The sequence below is a fragment of the Polypterus senegalus genome, chromosome 9 (assembly GCF_016835505.1).
Source record: "Polypterus senegalus isolate Bchr_013 chromosome 9, ASM1683550v1, whole genome shotgun sequence".
NCBI lineage: Eukaryota > Metazoa > Chordata > Cladistia > Polypteriformes > Polypteridae > Polypterus > Polypterus senegalus.
Window position 1 is genome coordinate 25,370,635 of NC_053162.1, and position 18,770 is coordinate 25,389,404.

The window sequence follows — 18,770 nt, forward strand, 5'->3', positions numbered from 1 at the left end:
TTAATATGGACCTATAAATATACAGATTTGGTTAGAATAAAACTATTTAGAGTACGTGAAACCCAGTTCATTACTAATTGTTAAACAACAAGATATATTTGGTTAGTTATACAATTTAAAATTAACAGAGCAGAATACAAACCCTGAGTAGAGACATATATCCCCATTAATACAATTCAAGTTGAGCATATATTCTTCTACATTAGCAGGACATCAGTGGAAACCGTCCTCCACACATCCATACTTGCTCACTAAAAGGCACCAGCTAGCATAACACATACATGTCATTGGTATTTGGGGTGCAGTTTATAAAATGGAAAACTAAAAATGTGAACAAGAGCACATTGTGTAAACTCACATTAACAGTGACCAGGTTAGAAACTGATCTCAGGTCAATTAATAGACAAGTACTGTTACATTTAAGATGGAGCTGACAGGCAGCAGGGCAGCACCATCGTTCCTTCCCTTATTATTTTACATAACAGTATTTTTTATTTCATATGAAAAAGAACATATTATTATAAATTACAGTATGTTTAATTTCATGTGAAGCAGAGGAAGGGAGACAGGAATGAAGGAAGGAAGGAGGACAGGAAAGAGGAAAGGAAGGAAGTGTAATATCAAACATGGAGAAATCACATTTCTTTCCCTGCAAATGCTGAAGTCTAAAAAAAACTTACACGTATTTGTAAAAACTCATAAACAGGCATATTTTGAGCATTTTTGTGTATTAAACAATGCAATCTCCTGAAAAACAAATGATTAATATGCATATTTATGTAAGTGGGTTTAATATGTTAACTAAAAAAAAACCTTCTATATAATTAAATATACGGTGCTGTAATAGTGATGATAACAGGGAGATAATGAGGTTAATCAAGTTGATTATGATGATGGCAGTAGAAATAGACTGGAGAGAGCAATTCCAAATAAATACGAAGTGTAATTTTATTCCATATCAAATTCTTCTCCTTTCCTTCCTGTTTTTCTAAAGCTGCAAGAGATAGCACACTTCTTGTCTGAGTGTGTTTCATTTGTTTTACAGACGTCTTGCTCATCATACATTGTACTCACACAGTCAGTACTAAAACTACTTAAATGCATATTCAATTGTCTAGCCTTTTATTGATACTCACAAATTACTGTATTACATGTTTAAATATTTTCCCACAGAAATATACTTGGCAAGATAATGAAGGGATTATACAAGTAGCATTACTTGGTAACACTTTAGCTTAGGTACTGCAGGCATGCAACTATTGCTGATTTACTATTATGAAACACGATCACATTTGGGTCTTTATAACACTTACAAGGCATCAGTGATGTGTTCATCATGTGGCATTCCCCCTGGTTTATATCGGGGACGAAGTGACTGGAGCTTAGAAGCTCAACCCTGCTGTGGCCCATTGCCACCACCAGGGGTCACCTGGACCATCCCAGAACCCTGGACTGCAGTACTTCTGCAACACCAGGAAGTGCTGCCGGGAGAGAATTTGAGTGCACCTGGAGTGCTTCCGGGTGCCCATGCAGCACTTCTGCCACACCAGGAAGTGCTGCAGGAAGTTCATCATGTGCTGAACAGAAAAGCATCTCCGAATGCTCATCACATCGAACCTTGAGGTGGATGAGCCACAACAGCAGAAGACCATGTTTGGGTCCACTCCCATCAGCCATGAACAGAAAGCTGAGGCTACAGTGGGCACAGGCTCACCAAAGCTGGACAGATAATGACTGGAAAAATGTACCCTGGTTTGATGAAACTCAATTTCTGCTGATGGTAGGATCAGAATTAATGACAAAAGCATAAATCCATACACCCAACCTGCTTTGTGTTAACAGTCCATGATGATGTGGGTTTGGGGTTAATGGTGTGGAGAATGTTTCCTGCCACATTTTTTGTCTGTTAATACCAATCAATCTTTGCTTGAATGTTTACAGCCTATTTGAGTATAGTTGCTGACCAGCACCATTTACCCATCTTCTACTAGCTCCTTCCAGCTTGATAATGCACCACGTCACAAAACAAAATTTATCTCAAGCTTGTTTCATGAATATGACAATGTTACTGGAACTGGATCCATTAAAATATTATTGGGATGTGGTTGAACAGGAGATTCGCAACATGAATGTGCAGACATTTTATGATATTACAGTGTCAACATGGGTCAGAATCTCAAAGGTATGTTTCCAACATTTTGTTGAGTCAATGCCAGGAAGAATTAAAGCTATTTTGAAAGCAAAAGACGGCCATACCCAGCATTAGTATAGTGTTTCTAATAATTTGTGAGTGTATATATTTTATTATCACAATGTTTGGGAACTTTTTGTGCCACTTTTAATGTTGGCATTTGTGTTATTTTACTTAATATATTTTGGTGATCATGGCTTTGTGCACTCAAAATGTTGCTAGGCATGCAGGAAACAGTGCTTTGCCATGCAGCTTATTGTGATTTTTCTTTATTATTCAATTTTTTGTAGTATTCCTCAACTTTTTACCCTATTGTAGGTTTTTTGGGTTGCAACTTTTTCTGAAAGGTTTAAAAATTTATTGAAAATGTATAACTGAAATCTTCCATTCATAGAAGTATTCAAACCTTTAATTTGTTCGAAGCTTCTTAAAGCTTGGGTTTTTCTTGGGTAAGTGTTGAGGAGCTTTGCACACCTAAATTCTTCCTGACAGATCATCTGAAGTGTCGTTTGATTGGATAGAAACTGCTTGTAAACTGCTATCTTTAAGTCTCTTTGTTCCATGGTCTAGACCAGGGGTCACCAACTCCAGTCCTAGAAGACCAGAGTGGCTGCAGGTTTTCATTCTAACCCGTTTTTAATGAGTGCCCTGTTTGTCTTGCTAATGAACTTCTTGTGAATTCATTTTAATTGACTTCGCTTTTAAGATTTGTTCCCTCTGAATTTCTCCATCATTCTTCTGAATTGCTTAATTTCTTTCCTTAAATGGCACCCAAACAGAAATGAAATGTGAAGTGAGTGAGCCAACAGAAGACCCACTAAGTCAGGGCCTCAGATTTCAACCAATCTCACTCCACCCAGCTGCTTAAAGAGGTGCCGATTCATGTCATTAATTAAATCTGTTCTTTAATTCCATGGCTTGATGCATTAGCAGACATTTCCGAGACTGTTGATTTTCTCTTTTCTAACAGCACTGTTAAAATATTTTGGGGACCTGAGCGGATCAGCATTCCTGAGACCTCCATCTTTCTTTATTTTCAGATACTGTACGATGAATACAGTTTTCTGGTCAGGTTTTGGCTCATTTTGTATCTTATTATTGTTTGGCTGCTAATCAAGGAAAAAGAAACAATTAAGGGGTCTGAGAATTCAAGCGCAAGTCAATTAAAGTGAATTATTAAGAAAAAGAGTTAGAATGAAAACCTGCAGCCAATGGGGCCCTCCAGGACTGGAGTTGGCGACCCCTGGTCTAATTCAGTGGTTCCCAAACTGGATCCTGGGGACCCACTGTGGCTGCATGTTTTTGTTCCAACCAGATTCACAATTGGTGATTAATAGTCGATAACAACTGATTTCATTTAATTACTCTTCTCTTATTCTGCATTCAGAAAAACACAACAGTATGTTTTTACATTTATAAGACATTTAGAAATACTTCTGCTTTTTTTTTCCAAAGCTATAAATGCTTAACTCTCTTTTCTTGTTTTCCTATTATTTTCTCCTTTTCTTGTGTAGTTTGCTCCCTTCTTTTAACCCTAATGGTGACAATTAACAACCAGCATAGCAGACCCCCAGGATGGTGAAAGCAGCAACGACTTCAGTGTCAGACTCGCTAATTAATAAATAATTAATTAAATAACCAGAACACCTGGAAAAGCAGAATGACAATTAGGTTGAAAATACTGTTTTGTTTACGACTTAAACAAAAAATGCATATTCTCCATATAACTGCTTATTACATTTTAATAAAAATCAGCCAAACCTAGTTTGTAATTTCTACATTGACTCCAAAACACAGAAACTGATAAATAATGGCTCACCTAATTAGGCTAAGAGTCCAATGAAAAACGGAAGTTGGCCGGAACAAAAAGCTGCAGCCACCGTGGGTCTCCCAGGATCGAGTTTGGGAAGCACTGATGTAGACCACTCAAGTCACAGAGACTCGTCCCAAAGCCGTTTCAGCATTTCCTATGCTGTGTGCTTTGGATCATTGTCATGCTGAAAGGTAAGCCCCAGCCAGAGGCTGCATGCACTCTGTAGAAGGTTTTCTTAAAGGACCCCTCTATATTTGGCTGCATTTAACTTTCCCTTAATTCTGACTAGCCTCCCTGTCCCTGCTGACAAGTTAACGGCAGGTCAATAAGGTTAACGTGCAACACAGGTACAATGATGGAGGCAATTGTCAAGGAAAAGATTGAGTATCACATGAGAAGAATAAGTGTATTAATAAATAGTAAGCATGATTTCAAATTGGGGAGCCTGTGTTTTCCTAGAATCCACTGTATAATGGGTTAACATTACTCCTCAGTGTGCACTAATATCTGTTTACTCACTAACCTCCTTGAGCCCTCTCTGATAAATGTTATCTAGTTGATGTGATTTGTCTGATGCCTGCCTATTTAATTTCAGCAGCACTTCTCCCTCTAACATTTCTAAGTCACTAAGTATCTCCTTGATAGTCTTTTCTGCTGTTGGGAGGTTATTGACTGTCTCAGTCAAGTAAACTCCTGAAAACTGCAAGTTTAGAATATCTGCTATTTGGCTGTCTGTATAATTTTCTTCTCCCCCTTACTGTTCCTGATGCACTTTACCTCCTCCTTAACTGTTCTTTTACTACTAAAACACAAAAGACTTATGTGTCAAATAAAGCTACGTACAGTTTTTCTTGTTCCAGTTGAATCTTCTGTTCTCAAAAATGCATTGTTCTCTATTTTTAAAATCTACTCCTGTCTGTTATTTTTCAAAACTGCATTCCTGCTCCTGCTTGTTCTTTTATTTTAATTATATTCTAGTTGTGAGGTTTCAGTTTTGATACTGCATTCTAATCTTGTTTGCTCCAAAGCACCTTGTAATAGAGTATGCTGTTAATGATACTGTATAAAATAAGAATTAAATGGTTGATAGACCCTGTATTGGAATACATGGGATTGGAAAATGAATATGTGAATGACTGATACACAGTACATTTAATTTTTAAACAATATCCATACTCAACTTGATAGGATTCCTTGGCAGTTCAATCTAAAGCAGATGGGGGTGAGTGAGCTTTTGTAATAAAATGACCAACCATAAATCCACTAGATTGGAATAATAAAAATACAGCAATTATGATAAAAAAATGTGTTTCATGTCTAGCATATTATTTTCCACACACCTTATGTTAGGGACAGTAGGACCAGAAGCCATCACTGTATACATGACAGGAACCATTCCTGTATAGGATTGGGTCTATCCCAACACAACAGAGTGGGAAAAGTCAGAATTACCAGTTACTTAACCTGTCCAACTATGGAGGAAGCCACAGTAACCTGAGAAGACCATTTGAAACTTTACATGGATTGTTTCTGGAGGGAGACTAGAGCTCATGGTGAGACGCAATTCTTAATTCAAATTTTGAGTATCATTATTTTTCCCCACTATGACAATATATACAGTGCATTCAGAAAGTATTCAGACCCCTTCACATTTTGTTACACTGCAGCCATGTTCTAAAATCACTTAAGTTCATTTTTTTCTCATATCAAGCACCACTAAGTACCCCAGAATGACAAAGCAAAAACAGGACATTAAACATTTTTTGCTTATATGTTAAAAATAACTGAAATATCTTGTTGACACAAAAATTAGACTGTTTGCTATGACACTTGAAATAGGGCTCATTTGAATCCCGTTCTGTTGCTCGTTATTGAGATGTTTATACACCTTGTTTTGAGTCCACCTGATTGCACAAGATTAGGAATGGCACATGCCTATCACACATAAGATATTAGTCTAGAGATACCCAAGCACCTGTGATCACCTGTGCAGTGCCAATCCAACGGTGGAGCATGATGGTGGCAGCATCACGTTGTACCATAGGGACTGGGACACTAGACAGGGTTGAGAGAAAGCTGATCAGAGATATCTTTAATTAAAAAAATTCTCTGAACCTGAGAATGGGCTAAAAGCTCGCATTCCCACAGTTCAATGATCCAAAGCAAAATGCAAAGTCAACACAGGAGTGGCTTGGGGACAACTCTGAAAATATCTTTGAGTTTCCCAGCCAGAGCTGAACAGTTAAACATCACTGAAGAGACTTGAAAATAGCTGTCCACTGACAGTCTCCATCCAAGATGACAGACCTTGAGAGGATCTGCAGAGAAGAATGGCAGAAAAATCCCCAAATCCAGGTGTGCAAAGCTTATCACATCAGACTGTGGTAAAGCGAGATCTGTGGCTGATTGGCGTCTTTGAAATAAATAATCGCAAGACTCGCATTTTCAGGTGAGGGCGTCGTAGCGGAGCAATGCGTGAACGGACATCCCTGCACTAAATGCACAGGGCAGGATCTCCCTTAGCCCTAATTGACTTGAGTGTGGCTGATTGCTACCGCTGTGCCACGTCACCATTTTAAAAGGGAAGTGCAAGTGCGAGGAAAGAATAGAACTGAAGTTAAAGCGAGAAAGAGATAGAAGAAAGCAGAAGAAGAGACAGAAGAAGGCAGGAGGCTGAAGGAGCCAGTGCAAAAGAATGAGTGAGCGACCAGGGACAGGCAGCAGTGTGGAGAGCCCCTGGAGAAGACCAGGTGGGCAAGGCCCAGGGGGGTGCTGTAGTGGGATTGCTCCAGCTGAGCAACTTGGAGGGGCTGGAGTGATCAGGTGACCACAGAAGCCCAGGAAGACAGCAGGAGTCAGAGGCTTGGACTGAGAGTTCCATTGTGAGTGCCATGGCCTTTGGGGACCTGAGCTTAGGTCCGGTGAGGGAGCCTTACTGTGGCCATGGGACGGCAGGGACCTGGACCTGTGGAAGGTCAGCTGTCTCTGTCGGTACGGCGTCTCCTCTGCTGCAAGGCCTGTACGGGATAAGCTGAGGATGCACCAATTAAAAGAACAATGCACTGGGCTTTAAGAAAAGAATAGTTTTCTGCCAGATGGTTTTAACTTTGTTTTAATGGATTTATTCATTCTGGTTTCAACCTCCACCTCATCTTTGTTTTATCAGTTTATTTATTTATCGGACATTTTGCACACTGCACTTTTTGATTCCTTCTTTTTCTTTTCTTGAATTGCTTTAACAAAAGCACTGGGCACTTTGCACCTCCCCCTTGCTTTGTATGGTGTTCTCATTTGCCAAACTCATCCCTCGGAAGTGTTATCGGCAGTGGTGGGCTGAAGAGGCTCCCAGTGGGATCCGTTAGCGTGGAGGCTACCTGCACCATCACACAGACCAAAGAAGACTTCAGACTGTAATCACTGACATAGAGTGCTTCAATGAATTACTGAGTAAGGGGTCTGAATACTTGTGTCAATGGGATATTTCAATTTTTTATTTTTAATAAATTTGCAAAAATTTCTAAAATCTTTTTTTGCTCTGTCATTCTGCGTTAGTGAGTGTTGCTTGATGTGGGGAAAAAAAATAGATTTTAGTGCTTGGCTGCAACATAGCAACATATGGTAAAAGTGAAGATGTCTGAATGCAGTGTATTTTGTGTATTATTGGATTACATATTTCCCCAGGTCATAACTGACCAACTAACTTTTTAATTTCACTAATGGGAGCTTTTCCTGCATACTCTTTTCTTCGAAACATTTATTTTGCTTGCTGGCACACCCTGACGCAGCTCTTTACTAACCCTGCAGCTTGTTATATGCCAGGAACATCATAAAAGCATAAGATCCCAACAGAAACTGCATGGTGTCTTTTACCTACCTGAGTTTTCAAAGTCTTTGTATGCTGAAGCCCATATTTCTGACATTCCTACTAGTGTATTTTCCATTATTTGTATGTCCGTGATCGGGCAGTTACATTGTGGAAACTCTTCAGCACATAGACATATGCATTGGCTGTTACGGCACACATAGTCACCTTCGCCGTTACACATGATGTAACTAAGTGCTGACTGGACAAATTTTTCTTGGAGGTATTCTGGAAAGATGACTTGCAGTCCTGTAAATAGAGAAAAAACAAGATTGCAATGAAAAGTACTGTAAGGCCAATGTCAAGCTATATTGTTTTAAGCTTTCAGATATTTAATGGGAATCAAAACTTAATCTCTACAATGGTAAGTATTTGTTGGGGTTTAAGTTACTGTTAAGACAAATCAAGACCAAGACAAACTCAAATTCAAGACATGACCAGACAAGTGAATATATATCATAGGCCTATACCATAATTTATAGAAATATAATTAACCTTAATTAGAAGATAAGTGTCTGTGTGTCAATCCAATTGCTATGTTTCTGTCATTCCAACAGATGGCACATCACAAACATTAACACTGCTTTTACTAGTCACATTCCAAATGACATATAAGTGAGATATATGCATTGTATTTGTCATTCCAACAGATGGCACATCACAAACATTAACACTGCTTTTATGAATCTTATACCAAAAGGTATATAAAACAGACATATCCATTGCAAGGTGCACTGCAAATGTTAATACTGAGGTGTAAATTGATTACTTAGATTTCAACCCATCTTCGACAGGTGTGTTTCTATTTCTATACAAACAAAATCTAATTTTATGGCATAAATGAAGCCTATGACAATGAGAGAATGTTCAAACTTCATAAGGAAAACGATTGGGTCAGGCTCCAAACTCAGTATTTTGTGGCTATTGTTATGGCTCAGGTGGTATGAATGTTTATTTTCATTGTGTTTTTGTTCTGCCACCACAATATTTTGATTTTTATTGTGAGCATGTTAGGTTTTCGTTGAAATGACGTATTACATGGTTGCCGGGGATAGAGTCCCAAAAGTCACACTGTGTGATGTCACCAACACAACAATGGATAAGTCAGTAACAGGTGTATAACCACATTGGAATTTGTGAATTTGGGTTACGTTCAAGCTTTACAATTAATTGGTTAGATCTCACCAGGACTTCTGTGTGCAGTTTTGGTCTCCAGACTACAAAAAGGACATAAGCAGTGCTGGAAAAAGTACAGAGAAGTGTGAGTAGGCTGATTCCAGGGCTACAGGGGAAGAGTTATGAGGAAAAAAGATGAGCATTTCCAGTTTACACAAAAGGAAATAAAGAGGAGATATGATTGAAGTGTTTAAAATTATGAAGGGAATTAGTCCAGTGCATCGAGACTGTTATTTTAAAATGACTTTATCAAGAACATGGGGAGACATTGGTAAACTTGTTAAGGGTAAATTTTGCATGAACATTAGGTAGTTTTTTTTACACAGAGAACCATAGACAATTAGTTACCAAGTAGTGTGGTAGACAGTAGGAGTTTAGGGACCTTCCAATCTACAGTAGACTTGATGTTATTTTGGAAGATTCAATTGGCTGAGACTGTGCTGTGCTAAATGTCCTGTTCTCCTCCAGATCGTTCTAATGTTCTAAATAAATGCTGCAGGTCTGGCATTCTGTTCTACCCAACTCTGAAGGGTGATAAAATGTACATGACATGTATAAAATAAATAAAATGATGGTCTGATGATACTAATAACCTTCTCATGCATTTTTAAGACATCTTTTTTAGTGTTATTTAGTATCTTATGCTTCAGAGCTTATTAAGCCTTGTGAAATTTTATTGTAAAAATATGTGTAGAGAAATTAAAATAATGGTGTAGCATAGATCAACTTGTAAAACAGTAACAATAGTTATCTTAATAGTACAGTAATAATATTGGAATGTTATACAGTGTGTGGAATTCAACATAGTCATAAATACAATACAACTCGATCGCTGAGAGATAAATGAGGGTCGATTGGTATGCACTCTCTCTTTCTCCCTGAGTAGCACTCCTGGCAGATATTTGCAAAGAAGTTCCTCTCACTCCTACTCTCTGAAATAAGTTTTATTACCCCAACTCAAGTATTGATCTCATCACAAAGGGATCATGTGCTCACTTACTATTTGCCCCCGACTTGGTTTGCCATAAATGAACATTAAGAAAAGAGATTTTTGATACGATCAGCCATGAAAGAGTTATTGAGCAGCAAATGTAAGAAATCGCATTCTTTCTCAACACACTCAAATATTTAAAAATTCTCAATAATTATTCTGCTCAACATAAACTCCTGAAATTGGTGTTGTTTTATTAAAATTGTTTTTTCAGATTCTTCTGAAGTAAAACTTATGTCAATATCATGTTGTGTTCTGGAAATATTGGCACAGAGATCCATCAAAAAAGCCAAATTCTTGCAAGAATGTCTCAGTTTTTATTTTTTCTACATATTTATACATAGAACATCGAACAATTTTTATCCTGTATTTAAACTTAGACTATACTGGAAATAACTGTAAAGTTTTGTAGTAACAGGGGTGGTGGCATTTGTTTGATGCTCAGACAGATAGAAATTCAGTTCTATATACAGTATGTTACAATAACAATAAAAGTAAGATGTAATATCAGATAGATAGATCATAAATAAAGAAACTGTCATTCCTTCTAAGCAAAGTCAGTAAGGCACACAATAACCTGCTGCTGGCACGTAGTGGATATATAGTTCTATTAATTTAGTATTATTACAGCAGATATTATCAACTTTTGTGTTTGGCTCAGCTTTTAGTTTTTTCTATATATTTATATGTAGAAAATCAAAAATTTTATTAGAACAATCTAGACAAGAACAGGCCATTCAGCCCAACAAAGCACGCCAGTCCTACATTAGCCTATATTCTAAGTTACACTATACTAGTGTAAGTTTTATAGAAATAGGTGTGGTGGCTTTTGCGCAGTACAGCAGGGGAAAATAAAGTCTGCCAAATTTTTATTTATGCAAAATTTACATTTACAGTTCTAATTTCTTTTAGCAAAGTTGTAGCAAGTGAATATTTAATAGTCTATTAATCTAATGTTTTACTTGCCTATCCCGTTCACATTCATGGGGCAGCACCCTGTTTTGTTACTATTTGGCACAAGACAGGAACCAGCCTTAGATGGCATACTGGCATCATAAAACTCACCCCCACAATTTAGAATTGCCATTTAACTCTTATACACACCTAGAAAATTGAAATACTCAAAGTCATATTGACACACAAAATATGAAAACTTCATTTTAGTATTGTCTAGGCTGGAATTTTTAACTTGGTATAGAATCATTAACCACAGTGGCCTCCATATCATCAATGACAATGTCTGCGGGCATTGCAGTGATAGTTTGACCTAGAAGAATAGGTATAGATTATCACCTATGGCACAGCATGACTCTTTAGATGGCACTTCATTTTCAGACAGACTGACTGGTTGGTGAGGTAGCCAAAAGTCTGATAACAAAATATGTACAAAACATGTGTCCATAATACATATAGCATAAAAGAAAATCAAATGGTTCTAATTAGCTACAAGGTGTCATATTGTTTAATTCTTTCTGTAATGTACTTATCTAAAGCAAACCTTCATTTAAAAAAGTAGTTTTCACCATTTCTATCTACCTCTCTCCAAATAAATGTTTTTCATAAAATCAATTAATATACGCACTTACAGGTTTTATTCATTTTAACTCATTAACTACACTAGAGATTTTTGGCTGTTAAAATATATATTTTCTAGATTTAAATAGGTGTGTGTTTCTTCAGTGTATCAGCTAGACATTCCTAATTCTTGAGATATTATTATAAATACGGATTACTATGTTTAATTATGTAGTACTTGTTTTTTTCCAAAACGTATGCTGTATGACACACAGCACCAAATAATAAACACAGTATAAATCTTCAGAAAAGCCGTATCAAATTTTCATAAGTCGTTAATCAAGACACAGGACTAACATGCTTAACAGGTTTAGAAATAAAAGATACATTTTGCTATTAAGCTAACAAGTCTATTGTTTATTAAGAACAATTTTTCTTTATCTAAATTGTTTTCCGATTAAACATGTAAACTGATGCACTTTAAACAAGCATGCAGTCCAGACTGAAACTATAAAGGTCTGAACTCATTAAAGTAACTTTTCTTGGCATTTGTCTAACTGCACAGGCAGATGACTCCTCCGATTTGTTTTTCTCAGTTTAGTTTATTACTCCACTTTCTTTAATGTAAAGGCTAATATTCTAATCGCCTCCTACTCTCTGCTCTATGGAAGAGCCCAGACTGGTAAAATAAGCCTTGCTCTTTCTTTATGGCTTAACTTCCGTAACAGCTTGCATAAAGGATCGCTGCAATTAAATTACAATAAAGCTTAGAAAAGCCTGGATCTTGATTTTTTTATCCAGGACACGCGCAAGCCCAGACACTCAGACTCCTCTCTCAGTCTCTCAAGAGCCCTGATCAGAGCCTCCATTGACTCCGTGAAGATCACAGCATCGTCGGCAAAGTCAAGTCAGTAGACGGATTGGGAGAGCCTGAGAGTTCATGAGGTCGCTGGAAAGGGGTGTGTGACTCTCCAGGTATCTTTGCTTCCTGTCTTACAATATGGTTGCAAGACATGGATGCTATCCAGTAACCTGAGACAAATACTGGACTGCTTTGATACTGTGTCTCTTTGGACCGCTGGTTTGACTTTGTTGTCGAATGAGTGGTTGGTCATGGAGTCCCAAATCAGGCACATTACTTGCATTGTGAGGCAGTGTCAGTTACAGTACATTACTATGGTCATATGGCGCAATTCCCCAAGGGTTATGCGGATCATGCAGTCCTCATTGTTCAAGACTGGAGCAGCTGGACCAGACCAAGGGGATGCCGACGTAATACCTGACTGTGGCGTATAGATAGTCATTTCTGAGGAGTGGGACTGGACTGTGTATCTGCCTGAGGGGTTGCCAACTAGGATCCTAAGTTGTACCATTGTATGGTGGGTATGGCAACATGCTGTATCAGTGCATTCTCCCTAACCTGACCTTAGAAAAGCAGGGGCTGAAATGATTGACTTTTGTGATCGGCCAATTTATCGATCACTGATCAAGTCCTTTTTAGTGAAAATCAGGTGATTTATATTGAGGGCCAATCGATCTGAGCATCCCTAGGTTACTATAGAAAAATACAGTAATACAGACTGTGGCATTAATGGCAGGGAGTAATCATACACATGGCAGAAATCTAATACATCAGAACATCAGGTATATTTTTAAGCTACATATGTGTTTCTTGCCAGCAGACACTGATTTAGAAGTAGTTGATATATTTTGTGGAATATTAAAAAAAAAACAAAAAAGGAAATTAAAAAAATAACCTGATGCTATAATGAAGAAGATATTTGCTTCCCCTAGCTGAGTAGACATAATGGAGATCTGAATGTTAGACATTGAGATAGCAAACTTTATGTAATAAATGCGCTTAATAAAGTCATTACTGCAATCTGGAAGCTAAGTAAGCACTCTGTTCCAGTTCTGATACCCTTGGAAGGCCAGTTCTAATGAGATGCATATAAGAGCCCTCATTTTCTTGTACTTGAGTGTAATTTGGAGTCCTAAGTATCTTGGTTTTTAATCAGATGTAGTGAGGCTTAAAATAAAGGTGAGATGTGTTAATATAATCCAACAATCTTTAAAACTAATGAGGAAATGCAATATCTCACCTTACAATATCTGTACTTAGCACCATTACAATACAATAATGGTACCAGTAGTGCTGATGCATTCACATATTATTTAAAAGCAGAGGGATATGGAAGTTTTACAGGTTTTAACTCTTTCTTTCACTGTCCTTTAAGCCGTATGGTACAATTTAGCTGACTGCTGCACATTGAAGAAAGACTCACTTATCAACACTTTTCATGCAATACAGACATTTCTTTACACAGAATGACTAATAATAATACTGAGCATTCATTCTGTATGTATTATTATTTTTATTATAGCTACAAATATTCACCATTACAATGTGAGACATTGGAATGTGTGAGTTAAGGAAATTATATTTGTACAAGCAATAAACTGCTGTTTACTTGTTGAAAGGGGAAACTGCTTTTATCTAAAGCAGTCAAATGTCTGCCATGTGATGGGTCATGTCACAAAAACAGAGGTTGTCAGCAAAGTTTATGGTATTTAACTTCTTATATAAAATGTTAATGGTGTACTTCCCTTAGGTTTACAAACTCATTTATCTTAACACAAAGAAGCATTCTGTTACAGATTAGTTTATATATCTAGAAATTAATGTATAAAGACAGGAATTATGTAAGCTTCAGAGTGTACAACTTCTGTACTCTGTATTTCTGTTACACTAAAAACAAGCTCATGGCTGCATAATCCACACATTATAATGATTCAATATTTCTCTGAATTTATTATATTTATTGGCAGACCTCCAGACCTGCTCTCCATTACGGTCCAAAGCAACCAAAAATCTTTACCTTGAGGTTTCAACAGAGATTTTAACTCTCCATCAGGGACTTCTTCCAATAATACTATGCTTAAGAAATGTAAACTACAATTAACTATAGATTATTCACAATTAACAATGGGACATCACTCAATGCCATTTTTACAACACTTGAATTGGTCTCTGCACTCTGAGGGTGATTGAGCCACCAAAAGCCTATTTGGGCTATTTGTTTAGCTAAATGACATTATAAAGTATTGTTATAAAACATGCATTTAACATGTATTTATTATTGCTTTTCCGTTTTGAATAAGATTCACTTTTATAAAATATTTAATGAACAAAAATGTGTTGGCTCGTACATTGAAGCAACTGGACCCGTTCACATTCTGCACAAATTATTGTAAATTTAATTTTAAATGGATACTTTTGCCATTTTTGCTAATCAATCTATACTCAATAACCTAAAATGACAAACCAGTCCTTTAAACTGTCATATGCCCTTTAGTCAAAAGTGGCTCAGAATGCTACTGAGATGGTTGTACTTTTAATGGGTTCCTCTATTTCAGCAGAGAACTTCTGAGAGAATGTCAGAGTGACCATTGGGTTCTTGGTCACCTCGCTGACTAAGGCCCTTCTTACCTCAATACATAATTTGGCTAAACTGCCAACTCTAGGGAGAGTTCTAGAGGTTCCAGACTTCTTCTGTTTTACAATTAAGGAGACCACTGTACACTTTGTCAGACTCATATCTCTAGAAATGGTTTTATACCCTTGTTCTGATCAATGCATCACCACAATTTGATTATGAAGGTCTACAGAGAGTCCCTTGGACTACACAGCTTGGTTTTTCTCCACACATGCAGTGTAAATTGTGAACCTTCTATACACAGGTGTACGCCTTTCTAAATGATGACCAATCAATTCAGTTTGCCATAGGAGAACTCTAATGAAGTTCTAGGCACATCACAGTGAGAACTGAAGCAAACAGAATGTACCTGAGCACAAATTGGAGAGCCACAACAAAGGGCCTGAATACTTGAATATGAATGAGAGGTTTCAGTTTTTGATTTTTAATAAATTTGCTTCATTTTTTTCATTTCATGGTCACGGGTAGCCAATGTCTGCCCTGGCAACGCATGCGTGACCTGCCATGTACTGGAACATTTATGCAAACATCAACACACACCCACTAATATGGGGACAATTTCACACTGATAATTAACTTTTTTAAGGTATGAGGTAGCCAAACCAAACACTCATATAAACTACTGGATAGCAAGTAAGCAATGCAGAGAATGTAATCAAACTGAGACTTGAGCACAGGTCTGTGGCTCTGTGAAGTGGGAATGCTAGCCTGTAAAAGACAGAGAGGCTAGTTTGACAAATGTTCTAGCCATGTATCCATTTACTGGAAATGTTTATGCAATTCCAGATTAATTTAGTGAAATTAAAAAGAATAAATAGATTATATTACTGTGTGATCCATCAGTTGACAACACTATCTATCTATCTATCTATCTATCTATCTATCTATCTATCTATCTATCTATCTATCTATCTATCTATCTATTTAAACCACCACAAGTTAAATATACTTTTGACAAACAGTTTTTATATATTAACTATATATATAAATATTAAATGAAATTTTGAATGTACAATAAGCAGGCTGTGTTTTTTTACTCCGGACCTTAATAATAATAATATAACACACACACACAACCAGAATGATAACCAGATCCATCAGATGTGAGAAATATAAAAGCTATTAATGTTAAGCTGAGATCATTTATCCTGTTAAAAGTACTTTTACAGGTAGCAGCACATTTGTCACTGATTCAGAACAATAATACTGGTCTAACTGTTTCAGAGCATCTCCGCAGCACATCTTCACAAAACTCATTCCCCCTGAGCAAGATTTACTACTTGAACCGAGAGCCATTAATAAACACTGAAGGCGTATAATAATAAAAATGAATGCTAAGAAAAGAAAATCAGCTATCTATAATTTATTTTACTTACCACCTCAGGTACAAAATGACTTTGTTGTAAGTTATTGTTCACTTTCTTAAATTAGCCCTACCCCCATCTTTAAATCAGGACACTCTTTGAATAAATTGCATGAATTATGCATTGGTAAAATGGAAGAAGAACTTATTAATTTGTACCTGTCATTTTTGTCCCTGCCCTACTTTGCTGTTACGTCTTCATATTTATTTATTAGTTATGAAGACTGGAATAACAATGATGCTAGTTCTGCGAAAATGATCAAAGATTTTCAGAAACTTTTATTTTTTTTTAAACTCTCATTATGTCAATGTACAAAATAAGCTGATGCTAAATTTGTTTAGTAAAGCCCATTAATGTCTTTGACAGCAACCGGAAATAATATAATAAAAAACACACAATAATGTTTCTTATATCTCTGTACTATACAAGGCACTGCAAGCCCAGTGTAGCTGCTTAAGGTACACAGGTTTTTGGATTTTAGGTGCACGTGTACCAGTTTTTTCAAGCATAGAGTAACTAACTACCACATCAGGGGCCGCACCCATGGATGTACATGAATGTTCCTTTCAAAGGAAGAGTCAGATAAGAGTTAATACTGATTTCAGTACATGTGCTGACAGTACTCTGTAATTTTACTCTGAGGTTCAATATGGTGTCCCACAGGACTCATTATTCAGACCTTTACAGATTTTACTTTACATACTCCAATTAGTAAGTATCATTGACGTGTTCGGATATAGCGGGTTGGATAATGGATGGATGGATGGATTAGAAAATATAACATTAATTTTCACTGTTCCTTTCTGCATAGAGCAACTAACTACCACATCAAGGACAGTGCCCACAGATGTACATGAGTGTTCCATTCAGAGGAAGAGTGAAACAAGACTTAAGATCGATTTCAGTACATACAGAAACATGCTGACAATGCTCTGCAATTTTACTCAGAAGGTAAATATGGTGTCCCGCAGGGCTCAGTAGTTAGACCTTTACTGGTTTTACTTTGTCATTTTCATTGGTAAGTATTATTGGAAAATATAACATTAATATCCTCCATTCTTGTATAGAAATGACACCTAGCTATACCTTTCTTTTTAAACAAATGACATTTCTTTGAAAGTGTCCTTAATTAATTCTTTCAGTGAGTTAAAGGAATGGATGGATGGTTGAGCTAAAAGCAACAGTTGAAAGAAGAATCAGGAAATGAAGAGCTGAGGCAAAGAGTATTCGAAAATATGAGCCAATATTGTCAAGAGGTTCAAATAACCAAGCCAAAAATGAGAACCAAAACTCAAAGATTAGAAAAAAATGCAAAAAACCAGGAGAAAAAAGTTTCAGAGTAAATGTGACAGAATTCTTGAACCATGACTGGGGGTGAGAGACATATCTTCAGTTTAAACACACATTTTTATCTGAATGTGCCTTTCCTGTTTATCTTTTAAGATGAGTTTTCTGAAACTAAGAATTAATAGTATTTTAGCAAAAAATGCATATATTTTGCATGTTCTTAGCATATGAATGGATAAGACACATGTGGATTAAGCAACACAAGTTATGTCATTATTTCTTTCATTTTTCACATCTTTTGCTATTTTACAGAGTTGTTCACTACTTGGTCTTGTTCATTTTGAATCTTTGTTATGTCTTTCTCCATGTAAACATGAAATAAAAAAAAATTATTGGCCACCACTACATACTAAATGGAGTAGGTAAAATAAAACACTTAAATCCATTCTCACCTCTCCGTCAACATCTTTTGTCCTGTAAATGTGTTGATAAGCAGCAAGCTGGGAAAACTGTGGATGTGGATGTGAGTGGTGTTAGTGACTGAGAATGACTGTGGATGTCAATTTGTTTTTATTCAGTTTTATTCTTGAGTGCTCCTGCTCACGCTGAATTAGTATGCACCTTCTGATCCATGATGTAAAAGCAGCGCTGCCAAAAAAGAGAGACTTAGGTATATATGACATTTGGAATAATTAATTTTATGACCTGTATTGTACATTTCGGAAAAGGTTGTTGCACTAATGCAACTATATATTCATTTGCATGCCTTCTTGCATTTGTGGTTAGTGACCGCGTTTGTTTTTTTGTTCCGATCTTGACCAGTGTCCACATGTTGCTGCATGTTGGTATTTCTTATGAACTCCAGGAGATGCTGAGAACAGCATAGTATAGAGAGTTCAGTCCTGCGCTATATACAATCATCAGATTCAAATGTTTACAGTTCCCACACACACCCAAGGACCATCTTTACGACATGTGTATAAGGTGTGAAACCTGAAGTCCAAATATCAAATGAACACATTCACAAAAAGTACAAGTATAACAAAACAAGTGTGCTTTTATTCAAGAATATAA

The 18,770-nt window shown here is 36.7% G+C and overlaps 1 protein-coding gene across 2 annotated transcripts in view; it reads right to left on the minus strand.

Moving 5' to 3' along the window:
- Positions 1 to 18,770, minus strand: part of brinp1 (bone morphogenetic protein/retinoic acid inducible neural-specific 1) — a 621,084-nt gene that overhangs the window by 92,186 nt on the left and 510,128 nt on the right. For both annotated transcript variants that reach the window (XM_039762747.1, XM_039762748.1), the window contains one exon: positions 7,879 to 8,115. In XM_039762747.1, the coding sequence (XP_039618681.1) occupies positions 7,879 to 8,115 (237 nt within the window). The remainder of the gene's footprint in view (positions 1 to 7,878; positions 8,116 to 18,770) is intronic.